This window comes from Pezoporus wallicus, unplaced genomic scaffold (genome assembly GCF_028554395.1).
Source record: "Pezoporus wallicus isolate ANWC-B61680 ecotype Strahan unplaced genomic scaffold, APGP_CSIRO_Pwel_v1 contig_3817, whole genome shotgun sequence".
NCBI classification, from domain to species: domain Eukaryota; kingdom Metazoa; phylum Chordata; class Aves; order Psittaciformes; family Psittacidae; genus Pezoporus; species Pezoporus wallicus.
The window spans coordinates 12,364,839-12,377,106 of NW_026635157.1; the positions used below are offsets into that span (position 1 = coordinate 12,364,839).

General features: G+C 43.7%; 1 protein-coding gene across 4 annotated transcripts in view; it reads right to left on the minus strand.

Annotated features, from left to right (window-relative positions):
- Positions 1–3,544: 3,544 nt before the first annotated feature.
- Positions 3,545–12,268, minus strand: part of LOC130599089 (tRNA (guanine(10)-N2)-methyltransferase homolog) — a 46,427-nt gene continuing 37,703 nt past the window's right edge. For all 4 annotated transcript variants that reach the window (XM_057409274.1, XM_057409251.1, XM_057409256.1 and 1 more), the window contains one exon: positions 3,545–4,117. In XM_057409274.1, coding sequence (XP_057265257.1) covers positions 3,986–4,117 — 132 coding nt within the window. In that variant the 3' untranslated portion in view covers positions 3,545–3,985. The remainder of the gene's footprint in view (positions 4,118–12,268) is intronic.

Below are 12,268 nucleotides of genomic sequence, written 5' to 3' on the forward strand. Positions count from 1 at the left end.
TTAAGCAAAACATCCTTTCCCTACCCTGTTGTACTCCAAATACTCCTTGTCAAACCCAACATGCAGGGTTGCAGCTTCCTGTGCTAAGGTCTGCTGTGGGTTGCCAGCAGTCTATAATCCTGGGCACCTTACTGAATGTATAGATGCACAAGATTGTAACAGTGGCAGAAAAGATGTTAAGATCTTCCTCCTACCAATGGATTCTACCTTTTAGCTGTCCACCTCATTTCAGCAACCTACAAGAATTAAGAACTTCCTTGGCAAACCTGCTTTGAGGTTCAATGCCCTTAGAGCAGCCAGACAGATTGTCCTTTCTCTGGGACCTCAGGGCTGATGAAGCCTTTTGGCTACCAGAGAGCTGATGTCTCTCTTGAGTGGTGTCTTCCCCACCCATAGGCTCAGGAAAGCTGTAACTGGTTAGAAGCACTGTACAAAATAACAGCAGCCACGACAGAATACTGCAATGAGAACAGTTGCCAGGATACATACATAAGCAGAGATTTTTACAGCCTAATAAGCCAGTACGAGAACACCAGAGAAATACATTTAAAAGGGTAGCATGGAGACAGGTAAGATATATTGTGCTGGTTTAAGGTATGTGATCACCAAAATTAACAACATAAAAGAAGGTTAAAAAACCACATTTTTTCCAAGTAGCAAGCAGAAGAAAAAGGCAGAGAGCGATACCAGCCTCTTCGTTCTCCTGGGCACCCACAGCTCTTTTCAGGGGCAGGGAAGAAGTTTCCAGACTGAAATGATAGCCTTGTCCAACTCTGGACCTCAGTTTAAACAGCTGATGAAGCTAAGCAGCAAAGAAAGAACACATTTGATGTTTATTCCCAGCTTCTGTAAAGGGGTGAAAAGGAGTCAAGAAAGAGAAACATGGCGGTATGGGAGCTGTGCCAGCAGAGAACAACCTTTGCCTTTTGGAGGGCTCATCATCCTCCTGTCAGCTAACTCCAGAACTGCTTGTTGTCAAACAGGAAAACCCGTAACAACTGTGTGTTATCTGCTCCAGTCTTGCCCATGTCAACTGGACATTTCTGTCTCTGGAAAACCTGTGGCCAGAGGACAGTGTGAAGTCACAGGGTAATCATCACTGTGGCACCCTTCTCTCATGCTCTCTGTATGTTTTTATTTGGGTTTTTTTTGTTTTAAAGACATGAAGCATCAATGCAAACAGCACTGGTTGTCACAGCAGCAACAGAAAGCATTGGTTATGAGTTTTTTGTCTCCAGGTCTTGTTTCCATGTGGATTCTCCAATATTCTCCAAGAGCTGAACTCGTACTATAAACTTTTCCTTCAAAGACATTATCTAGGTCTTTTTCTTCAACTCCTTTGCCTATTTCAACAGAATATGTCACTCCCTGTTATCTGTAAGACCTCATCAAACCATGACCTTCTGTCAAATTTGTTCAAATTGGTCACTAATTACAAAAAGTATTAGAGCAAGAGCACACAATTAATGCAGATAAAAATCTATTCCTGCTACTTTTCTCCTTCTTCTTCCCACAGATACACGAGAGGATTGGCAGCCATGAATGCCACCACCACCAAGCAAAGGGATCCAGTGAAAAGAAGGGGCTCTTTCCCTTTCTTGCTTCCACAAATTGCTCCCCACAGCAAGAGACAGCCTCTGCCCATACGACCTCGCAGCCGCTTCCAGCTCCTTCCTCCCTTCATCTAATTTGCTGCAGCGCAACAAAGCACTCCAAAAATAACATTTATTTTTCAAAACTGGAAAATGGCACAAACCGCCCCACAGGAGAGAATGACAACGGCATGAGTTCAGCGCGGGCTCATGAACGGACATTCCCTGCCAGGGACAGGAAACTGGAACCTCACAGAAAGAGACTGAATGGAACCAGATCGAACAAAGCGCCAGAAACCACGGCCATCGATGGCCAAATCCTGCCGAAAGGATAACTCACCTGCCTGTCAGCCCTTCACTACAGTGAGCACAACGACCGTGTCACGGCTCTACAGCCATAAACGCCTCCGCCTTGCATGTCTGCACATACAATAGCCTGGAGAGCATGCATATGAAGTGAGGAGAAATTTAAAGATGAGAAATATTGCCAACTTACAGCTTTAAAGGTGGGGATCAGCAGGGCCTGAACATTCAATTTCAATTCTAAACTATTTTTTATTAGCGGATGTTGATGCAGTATCTCAAATGCAGTTACAGTTTCTGTTCAAAATGGTATCCTTCAGTAATGATAGAGCTGTTATGTATGAACTGCTAAACAGAGGCCACACCACTGCTGCTCAACGGACTGAAAGTTGGACAAGGCAGAGGAGGAATAAACTAAATCATTCTCTTTGAATAGACAGAGCCAGATTTGCCACTACCCTACATCTTGTATAACCATTTAGACCATGTCTATGTAGGGTAACTTTTATGAAAATGAAGTTATAAATGCATAAATCCATCTAGAAAAATTCCTTACCTATGAGAACAGAATGTAATTTTAATTTGTAAAGTAATAAAAGCTGAATGCCAAATTGTAATGCTAAAATTGAAGTCAGAAGTTGTACGAAGACAGGTTTTCAGAAGCAGTAATTTTTTGATGTAATATTTGAAAGTGATCAATTCAAATTCTGCTTTTGAAAAATGTTCTGAGCTTTGATCCTGCTCCAAGTTTAGCCCAGAATAACTATCATACAGCTGACATTAAAAGTCTCAAAAAAAAAAGTGATTTATAATGGAAACACAGAAAATAAATCACTATTTCAGAACTTCCCAACACACCACATATTAGATCCAGAAGGTCAAAGTTGTCATTGAGCATGTGAGCTCTCCCTGCTGCAGCTGAGGACAACGCACAGAAGAGCAAATTGAGTTAATGAACTCAATCAGATACACAGAATGACTCGTGCTTGAGAGGCACTTAAAGATTATAATGTACCAAGACTGTAACATGACCATAGTTAGTGACTTGCAGCAAGTTGAGAAGCAAGGCTTCCTCTGGCTGGAGCATGTAGATACATTCACCAACGCCCTGCTGAAGAATATTTGACCATACCTGACCACCAAAATAAGAAGAGCCATTAACATCCTGAATTAATGGGCTTAGTGATTTTCAAATGAGATATTTTCATGATGGACATGGTGTGGATTCAGCAAAGTTTGCCCTTTAACAAATACAGTTCCAATTTCAAAGCTTTGATTAGGCTTAATACCATTAGGGAAGCATTACTGATTTTATGCTGTTGTTGTTACTGCTTTAACTATCAATTTCTGAACCAAAAATTGCAGACAGTGGGCTTGACCAAGAGTCAAGGTTTAGGAATGCAAAAGCAAATCCAAGGTACAGATGAGCTTCAGATGTGGACAGCCTTCACAGGGTTTAACAGGCTCTCCAAAGTTTGTCAGGTCACAGAGGCTTGGGGGGGGGGGGGGGGGGGCGGGGGGGAGGTGTGTGGGCACATGTGCACACATTTGTTTCTTTGTGGTTTTTGTTTGTTTTAAACACTTCTGGCCTCAGCCAGGGCAACTGGAATTCATACGAGCAGTTACGGCATGCAACAACTAAGAAAAACTCACAACAATCTTTTGGTTTATTGTATACCATGTACAAAAAAGCAAAACAAATGAAAATGATCATCTTAATAAGCAATCGTTAATCACCACCACGTGTGGCTGAAACAGCCAGATGTTTACAGTTTAAGAAGCCAAATAATACTACTACTTTTTTGTAAACGTTAATGGTGAAAGAACAGTAATAATGGTTTTAGTCAATCATCATTAGTACTTGAAAGTACAAATATAAATTAAATAAGACTCAAAAAACTTGTACAATAAAATCTGCTATAAACAAAGCTAATTAAAAAGAACTGCTCTCAACCTGTGTTGTGGGTTTCATCTTGTTTTAAAATGTTTATTTTTCTGAAGTATCCAAATGAATGTTCATATCCAGATGTCCTTACCAAGAAACACGACCTTCATTCTTTCCTCATTTTTTAATCTGTTTATATTATATTTTACTTCTGATTGTCTTTTTCTTCCTTGGCAATCCTCTTTGTCACACCACTGAAATACTTCTCACGGAAAGAATTGTGTCCCCTGTATGGCATATATTGTCCATCCAACACGTAAGAATTCTGATCTTGATCCTGCATGGTATCAAAACACAAGCATTACATTTTAAGGTAGTACGTTCAACATGTATTGCCATTGGTTTTCCTCCAGTCTTCGTCAACCAAATACAATCAAGAACAAAGCTAGTTTTGGGTTGTTTTTTTCATTTGTTTTGGTTTGGGGTTTTTGTGGGTTTTGTTTGTTTTTTTTTAACAATTCAATGGCAAACGTTTAAGTCACTCGATTGATTAAAAATGTTACAACGCTAAGACTTCTACTAGGATTAACAAGAACACATACATTCTCCTGCAAAGTCTTAAAATCTAACAGAAGTGAAAATCCGTATGCAATGAATACTCATTTGACACTGCTCAAATACAAGCTGTAAGCAGATAAGGGATTTTTTACTGGTTATTTTGGGACTCTATGTACTCATTCAAATTTTCATTATTCTACCCTGCACAGCAAAATGATGCAAGTGTTCTATACCAAGCAGCTGAAGTTTTAACAGCGCTGCATCACTGGAAATATCTCATCTGACATCACCAGGACCCACTCTTTGGATGAATGAATGAGAGCAGAGGTACTCTGCCATGCAGACTTTTTATGAAGAAAAATATAGGGATAAGTTTCCAGAAAAACATACCATCTGGATAATTCAATCACTCAAAGGTTTGTGGAAGGCAGAAACAAACGGAACACAGGTGACTAAAAGGAGTTCCTACAGTTACTGAAGCACAACCAGAAAATTTTTTCTTGTTCAGTATTCATGTACTTTGGAAAGTTAAAGTTGACACACTAAATCCGTACACATAATACCCATAATATCTATTTGACATCAGCCAGGAATGTTATATATACAAAAATCTAGTTCATGTAGTGGCTTTATACGATTAAGATACTTGCCAACTAATGTTATCAATACTGTAAGATAAACAACACATCATACTTTAATCTGAGTGCTAATGAAAACCAATGGCAACTTTTAAAAACAGTTTTACACTTATGGTTGATGTCAGTTTATTATGTTCAATAGCAAGATGGAACTGAGATAAGCAGCCTCACACAGGACAACTGAGCTGTGCAAAGAGAAAATAAAAACAAGCGTACGAGAAAATTAAACCTCCATTCCACTAAATGTTTCAGAGTTATTTGTTCATGTCTGAAAACAAGGTTACTGTGGAATGCTTTAGCATAAGTAGTAGGAACATGGTAGTACATTTAAGTCAATATTTTCATACTACAAAAGTATTACTATGCATGGATGAACTAAATCCTCATCTTTCCCTTTAGCTCTTTCGTAGCCTTTCCAGTCTTCCACCTAGCAAGATCAACATCTCATCTTGCTCTGGATATACTAATTCACATTCTAAAGGAGTGAAACAAAAGGTTTTTCAACACAGCAAGACGTCTGTGTGCATGTACAAAAGTGCCCTCTTCTGGACACAATGATATATTCCTCTGAAGCAGTTCTCATCTACCACCCTAGCAGATAATTTAAGCATGCCACCGACTTAAATTTACCTGCTAAATGTTAAATGCCATTGGATACGTAACATGCAAAGCATGTACACCTGTAGCAGCAAATTAGTTCTATTTAAATACTGCACTGTTGGAAAATTACCTCAGTAAACCCACTGCAGGCACAGCACTATCTGAGGTCTTTTGGTCACCTCTGAGAGACTGCCATCTCCAAGACATACTTTTAACATGTCCATGGGGAGCCTGGGAGGAAGAATACTACAGACAGACAGGAAACAAGGAGGATTTAAGACACACTCCTTTCAGAGCCAGCACCCACTTCTCCAAGTCTCTTATACAGGACCACTTGGAGGAAAAGAGCACTTCTTATTCCCCTAAATCTGCAGGTCAGAAATCCTTCTTTGACCTAAACACATAACTTTATACCTTTGGGATGTCTTTTAACAATAATTCTACATAATTTGTTTTGAGAAATGGATGGGATATTTCACTCTGAAGGATAATGATATATGTATGGGTCAACAGTATTTTAACATAAAAATTAATCCCACAACATCTAAGAGGTCACACATCTGTACACCATTCATCTTGATTCCTTAAGTAATAAAATGATGATTCAAGGTGAAGGGAGTAAGGAAGAAAGGAATCATCCCCTCTGCCCCCAGGCTGGTTAGGGCAAAAAGAGGATATAGTATGTGAGAGAACAAACTTTAAGCTAAACACAGCTGTAAGAGGAGCATCTGCATTCATCAAATGGAAGCAGGTTTGGTGCATCACTATACAGCAAAATCCATTTTGTAAATCCAGGCCTCATCAAAGCTATGCAAATCACTGTTCACTAGATGAGAAGAGATCTGCAGTCAGGCATGGATTTCATGGAAGAGCTTACAAAGGAAGCTCCTGGCCCACATCACAGCAATTCCACTGTGAGAGCTCCTTTTCCCTACCTCTCCCCTGTACAGACTTGACTGCCCAACAAAAAGATGGCATTGCTTTAAAGAAAAATAACAGATTGGGAATTACTTCTCAAAAAAAGAGAAAACAAAGTAAGAAATCCCAAACTACCTGGAGATGCCACTCACTGTTGACATTTACTAGTCAAAACAGTCTTATGGGCAATATTCATTGCCCATAGAGAACTGATCAAAGTAAAAGGAATTCTTGGATTGCAGAGACTAACAATTTTGGAATTGTTCCAGGCTGAGGAAGCTGGGGGTGTTCACCCTGGAGAAGAGAAGGCTGCGTGGAGACCTCATAGCAGCCTTCCAGTATCTGAAGGGGGCCTATAGGGATGCTGGGGAGGGACTCTTCATTAGGGACTGTAGTGATACGACAAGGGGTAACGGGTTAAAACTTAAACAGGGGAAGTTTAGACTGGATATAAAGAGGAAATTCTTTCCTGCTAGGGTGGTGAGGCACTGGAATAGGTTGCCCAGGGAGGTTGTGAATGCTCCATCCCTGGCAGTGTTCAAGACCAGGCTGGAGGTGGCCTTGGGTGATATGGTTTAGTGTGAGGTGTCCCTGCCCATGGCAGGGGGGTTGGAACTAGATGATCTTAAGGTCCTTTCCAACCCTAACTATTCTGTGATTCTATAAAATCTAACTTAGGGTATTTGATACCTACATAGGAAGCTGAATGGTTACAATTTGAACACCAGGGATAAGATGGATTTAACTCTACATAGATAAGAACTTGTCAAAAAATAAAACTTCATGAAACAATTTGTTGTGACTATTTACACTATAATTTGCCCGGCCATCAGGCACCATGTCATTTCAATAGGGAAGCCAGTCAAACATCCTTAGTTTGCATAGTGTAAGTTGGTAGAATATGCATTCTAAATATCTGACAGGAACATTTTATAGTAAGAGAAGATCTCTTACGGAGGGTGGCAGTGTCAGTACTGCTTGTGATACACAGCTGAATGTAGAGGAGTAGCATCTTTTTCCACTTATTTCCTTTGAAATAACTGTACATAGTTTTCAAAGCATGAAGTTTCCAATTGGTTATTCAACAGAAAACAGTGAAACTTCCCAAGAATTCATTTCCAAGTCTGATCAGCAATGATCAGCCTGCTTGACACTAGGGCAGCTCCTTCCCTAGTCTGACAGCACTACCAAGATGACAAAGACTTCTTCCTTTGCAAAAGTCAGAAGAACTGAAGTAATTTGTTAACTGCTGGTGATTCTTTATTGTCATCTTTGGTTCTCACTTTGAATAATTTAAGTTCTCAAAACAGCAGGCTAATTGCTAACAACAGTTATCATGTTAAACTTTTGCTCTGAAACGTTTTATGATGACTTCTGTGACAACTGAAAACCAACAAGGCTCTCGTCAAAGTGCATGCTACCAAACTGCTTCTAGCTAATATGAGTTTTCAACTCAACACTTACTTGCTCTAACGGCAACACTAAAAAAGGTGTGACATATTTCCAATAAATAATAAAGGAGTTGGAAGAAAGAGGAGGAAGCTTAAAGATAACAAGCAAGCTTTATTCCTCCTTAGATCTTGGCAGATATTAAGTGATACTGTAAAGGTTTGTATGAATCTAGCATGACACAGTTCAGCCACAGGGCAATTACCCAAATTCAGATTTTGTTTTAAAAAACCTAGAAATCTCCTTAGCCTTATGACAGCTTCCTACCACCCTACATCTGGTGCTGGACAGTAGCTATAGAAACCACTTGTACTAACGTTATACAGCTATAAACAGTACAGAGCAGTTTCCAAATCAGGGACAACAGGGTCATACCCAGGAACAGACACTGCTAAATTCAGCAGGAAAAATTCTACGCCATTAACAAGTGACCATGTGACGGGAAATGTTGGACCCATTCAGTATGGTGGATTTCTATGTCTGATGCTCTAGAGTCCTTTCACACAGTATCACAGTATCACAGTATGTTAGAGATTGGAAGGGACCTCGAAAGATCATCTAGTCCAATCCCCCTGCCGGAGCAGGAACACCTAGATAATGTTACACAGGAATGCGTCCAGGCGGGTTTTGAATGTCTCCAGGGAAGGAGACTCCACAACCTCCCTGGGCAGCCTGTTCCAGTGTTCCGTCACCCTCACTGAGAAGAAGTTTCTTCTCAAGTTTAAGTGGAACCTCTTGTGTTCCAGTTTGTACCCATTACCCCTTGTCCTATCATTGTTTGCCACTGAGTAGAGCCTGGCTCCGTCCTCGTGACACTCCCCCTTTATATATTTATAGACACTGATAAGGTCACCCCTCAGTCTCCTCTTCTCCAAACTATAGAGACCCAGCTCCCTCAGTCTTTCCTCATAAGGGAGATGCTCCACTCCCTTAATCATCTTAGTTGCCCTGCGCTGGACTCTCTCCAGCAGCTCCCTGTCCTTCTTGAACTGAGGGGCCCAGAACTGGACACAATACTCCAGATGCGGTCTCACCAGGGCAGAGTAGAGGGGAAGGAGGACCTCTCTCGACCTACTAACCACCGCCCTTCTAATACACCCCAGGATGCCATTGGCCTTCTGGCGTATTAGCCACTCCTCCCAGCTTAGTGTCATCAGCAAACTTGCTGATAGTACACTCAATTCCCTCATCTAAATCATTGATAGTACACTCAATTCCCTCATCTAAATCATTGATGAATATATTAAATAATACCGGTCCCAGTACTGACCCTTGAGGCACTCCACTAGTTACAGGCCTCCAACTAGACTCAGCCCCATAGACTACAACTCTCTGGCTTCTCTCCTTCAGCCAGTTCGCAGTCCACCTCACTACCTGATCATCCAGTCCACACTTCCTCATTTTAGCCGTGAGGATGCTGTGGGAGACTGTGTCAAATGCTTTGCTGAAGTCAAGGTAGACCACATCCACCGCTCTGCCATCATCCATCCACCGTGTTATTTCCTCATAAAAGGCTAAGAGATTGGTCAAACATGATTTCCCCCTGGTGAAGCCATGTTGACTGCCCCTCATAACCTTCTTATCCTTGATATGCCTTAAGATGGTACCAAGGATAAGGTGTTCCATCACTTTCCCAGGGATGGAGGTGAGGCTGACCGGCCTATAGTTACCCGGGTCCTCCTTCTTGCCCTTTTTGAAGACTGGAGTGACATTTGCTTTCCTCCAGTCCTCAGGCACCTCTCCCGTTTCCCAAGACTTGGTAAAGATGATGGAGAGTGGTCTAGCAATGACTTCCGCCAGTTCCCTCAGCACCCGCGGGTGCATCCCATCTGGACCCATGGATTTATGGATGTCCAGATTGCTCAACTGGTCTCTAACCCATTCCTCATCGACTAAGGCAAACCGCTCCGTCGACCTGACTTCATCTAAGGTCTCAGGGGTACAGGGCTCTTCAGGACTGCCCGCAGCAGAGTAGACAGAGACAAAGAAGGCATTCAGTAACTCTGCCATCTCTTTATCTTCTGTCACCAGGGCACCCATCCCGTTCATCAGTGGGCCTACATTGCCTCTGGTGTTAGTTTTGTCTGCCATGTATTTAAAAAAGCTCTTTTTGCTGTCCTTGACCCTTCTTGCCAGGTTTAATTCTAAGGATGCCTTAGTCCTCCTAGCTGCCTTCCTACATCCTCTAGCAGCAGCCTTATATTCCTCCCAAGTGGCCAGCCCCTCCTTCCATGACCTGTAAACTCTCCTCTTCCACTTGAGCATACCCAGCAATTCCCTATTTAGCCACGCAGGTCTCTTGGCCCTCTTCCTTGACTTCCTACGTGTCGGGATGCTCCGATCTTGAGCACGGAAAAAGTAGTCCTTGAATGTCAACCAACTATCTTGGGCCCCTTTACCTTCAAGCAGCCCTGCCCATGGGATTTCCCCTAGCAATTGCTTGAAAAGGCCAAAGTTTGCCCTGCTAAAGTCCAGGGTTGCAATTCTACTTGGTATTCTACTAGTCCTGCCACACAAGATCCTGAACTCCACCATCTCGTGGTCGCTGCAACCAAGGCAGCCCTCAACCCTTACTGCTTCAACCAGATCCTCCTTGTTAGTGAGGATGAGATCCAGCAGCGCTCCTCTCCTGGTCGGCTCATCCACCATTTGCAGGAGGAAGTTATCATCCATACACTGGAGGAACCTCCTGGACTGCGGCTGGGTTGCCGAGTGGTCCTTCCAGCAAACATCAGGGAAGTTAAAATCCCCCACGACGACCACGGCCTGTGACTGTGAGGCCGCTCTCAGCTGCCTGTAGAAGGCCTCGTCAACTTCCTCACCCTGATCCGGTGGTCTGTAACAGACACCTACAACAGTATCCCCCCTGCCAGCCTGCCCCTTAATTCTCACCCACAGACTCTCAACTTGCTCATCATCTGTCCCTGGACAGAACTCGGTGCACTGTAGTTCCTCCCGCACATAAAGAGCAACCCCACCACCCCGCCTGGCTGGCCTGTCTTTCCTGAAAAGGACATAGCCTTCCATGACTATATTCCAGTCATGTGAGCTGTCCCACCACGTCTCTGTAATTGCCACCAGATCATAATCTCCTGACTTAACACAGGTTTCCAACTCCTCCTGCTTATTTCCCATGCTGCGCGCATTGGTGTACAGGCATTTCAGGGAGCGAGCTGAGCACACCGATTTCACCCTAGGATTGTAGGAGGCCTCCCAGTCTTCATTTTCTGGAGCGCTGCCCCACTGGGGCAAGCCCAGCTACAACCCCATCCCCCTTCGAATCTAGTTTAAAGCTCTCCAAATGATCCCTGCTAATTCGTGCCCCAGCATCCTTTTCCCTCTGTGAGACAAACCTTTCTCACTTGTCATTGTCCAGACTGGTGCCCTATAAAACCAGCCGTTATCAAAGAATCCAAAGCCCTGCCTGTAGCACCAGTCTCGAAGCCAATTGTTCATGAACTGAATCTTCCCATTCCTTCCCACATCATCAGTGGAAGATGGAAGGAGAGAGGAGAAGATCACTTGAGCCCCAGACTCTTTCACCATCCGCCCCAAGGCCCTGTAGTCTTTCTTCATCCCCCTCAGATTGCGGGAAGCAGCTTCCTCCCCACCTGTCTGGAAGACCAGCAGCGGGTAATAGTCTGTCGGGTGCACCAGGTTGGGGAGCGCCCTGGTGATATCCCTGATCCGGGCTCCAGGCAGACTACACACTTCCCTATGATGAGGGTCAACTCTGCATATCGGGCCCTCTGTTCCTCTCAGAAGGGAATCCCCTACTACAATGACCCTTCTTTCTTTCTTAACAGAGGCAGTCTTGAGGTGCAAAGTCGACTCCCTTTTCCTATGTGGCCTTGTGGGCTGGCCTTGCCCCACATTCTCACCTACCTCTCCTTCAAGATCCAGGGCCTCGAACCTATTATGGAGGGACACCTGGGGAAGCAGGGCAGGAAGGGGGGAGGGTTTCCCACGACGTCGACCCGGAACTCGCTTCCAACCCTCGTCGTCTTTTTGGTCCCCTACCTCTGCGCAACAGCTACAGGGCAGGGGCTGCCTCAGGCCATCCCCCTCTGTGTGAGAAGGCAGGGGGTCCTTCCCCTTTTGGGGGGTATCTCCCTGGAACCGTTTCGACTGGCCTGCCAGGGAGTTACTCCACCAGTCGATCTCCCTTTCACACTCCCTGATGGTCCTCAGTGTCTCAACCTCCTCCTTAAGTCTTGCCACCAGGCTAAGCAGATCTTCTACCTGCTCACACCTCACGCAGGTGGAATGCTGTCCTCCCTCCCCCGGCAGCAGCAGGCTCTGGCACTCCCTGCACCCAGAGACCT